Source organism: Perkinsus marinus, assembly GCF_000006405.1.
Source record: "Perkinsus marinus ATCC 50983 genomic scaffold scf_1104296958020, whole genome shotgun sequence".
NCBI lineage: Eukaryota > Perkinsozoa > Perkinsida > Perkinsidae > Perkinsus > Perkinsus marinus.
Genome location: NW_003206954.1, coordinates 1 through 1,027, shown reverse-complemented (window position 1 = coordinate 1,027; position 1,027 = coordinate 1). Strand labels below are relative to the sequence as shown.

The 1,027-nt window shown below is 47.7% G+C and overlaps 1 protein-coding gene across 1 annotated transcript; it reads right to left on the bottom strand.

The window, feature by feature from the left end:
- Positions 1-170: 170 nt before the first annotated feature.
- Pmar_PMAR015129 (fkbp-rapamycin associated protein, putative) lies at positions 171-988 on the bottom strand (the record flags this gene model as incomplete). Its single annotated transcript, XM_002774670.1, has 5 exons — positions 171-282; positions 333-410; positions 457-609; positions 656-866; positions 930-988. Coding segments are annotated over 5 exons (613 nt in total), but the record flags the coding sequence as incomplete, so codon positions are not given.
- Positions 989-1,027: the final 39 nt, after the last annotated feature.

The following is a 1,027-nucleotide window of genomic DNA, read 5'->3' as shown; positions in this document are numbered from 1 at the left end:
CCAGACTCTCTGCTCACTCTAAGGGAGTTAAAAACTTGATTGACATTGGATGCCAATTTCCCACCGCTATAAACCTGCTGAAACGTCGCAGATCCAGCATTCAATATGCCACCGCGAGAACCTGATAGAAGAAAGATACGCCCTAATGCGCACAGCGAAGATTTTCTCACCTGAAGCTGCATCGCCGAATTTTCTGGATTTCGAGGCCTGCCCAGCCACCAGACTGTTAATAAGACCGAAGAGCTGCATCACACGTTCGTCTTGCTTTAAATCCTCATGGCCCTTCAGGGGAGAAAAACGTATCAAATTGACAAGTAGCTTTCCTCTCCCACCTTGAGCACGAACTTGTAACTTCGTCCATCTGATCCCCTCATATGAATTATACGCGGCTTCTGTTTGCTCGCTATTATCTGATACAAAAACCGTCCAAACTCCGCTCCGCCTGATCATCCTCACATCAATGCTTGGACTGAAGTATGAGATCGTGACGAGGTCTCCGGCTTCCTCACGTTCAGGTGAGTAAGTGCCGGGAACCGCCAACTCCAGATTGCGTGCGTTGAGTAAGAGAGGAGACACGTATTGTAGATCGAGATGGGATAGGGTTTCAACCTAATCAACATTCAAAATTTTCAACTCACCAAGTGACCATTGTTACCTGTTTATGGATCTTTTGAAAGACCTTATAGTAGATCTGCCAAGCCTGGTCGATCAGGTCTAGCCGTTTGTCATCGGAACTGCCCTGCTCCCCTTCAGCACGGAAGTCAACAATCTCTTGCTGGTGCCGAGCCTCTTCCCGCTCATAGGCGTGGATCCACTTCAACGCTTCACGAAGATCTCGACCGAACGCTTGAGTGAAGGATGTCTCTCTGAATAACAACAGCAACATAAGCTAGGTTGGGAAATCTTCGCTGTGCGCGAGTTGAGAATACCTGAGTGTCTGAGGTCCTTGCAGCATCATCTCATGTAATGGTTTGAGAACTTCGATCATACCGTTGACATCATGCTCGGCATAATACAATCTACTCCC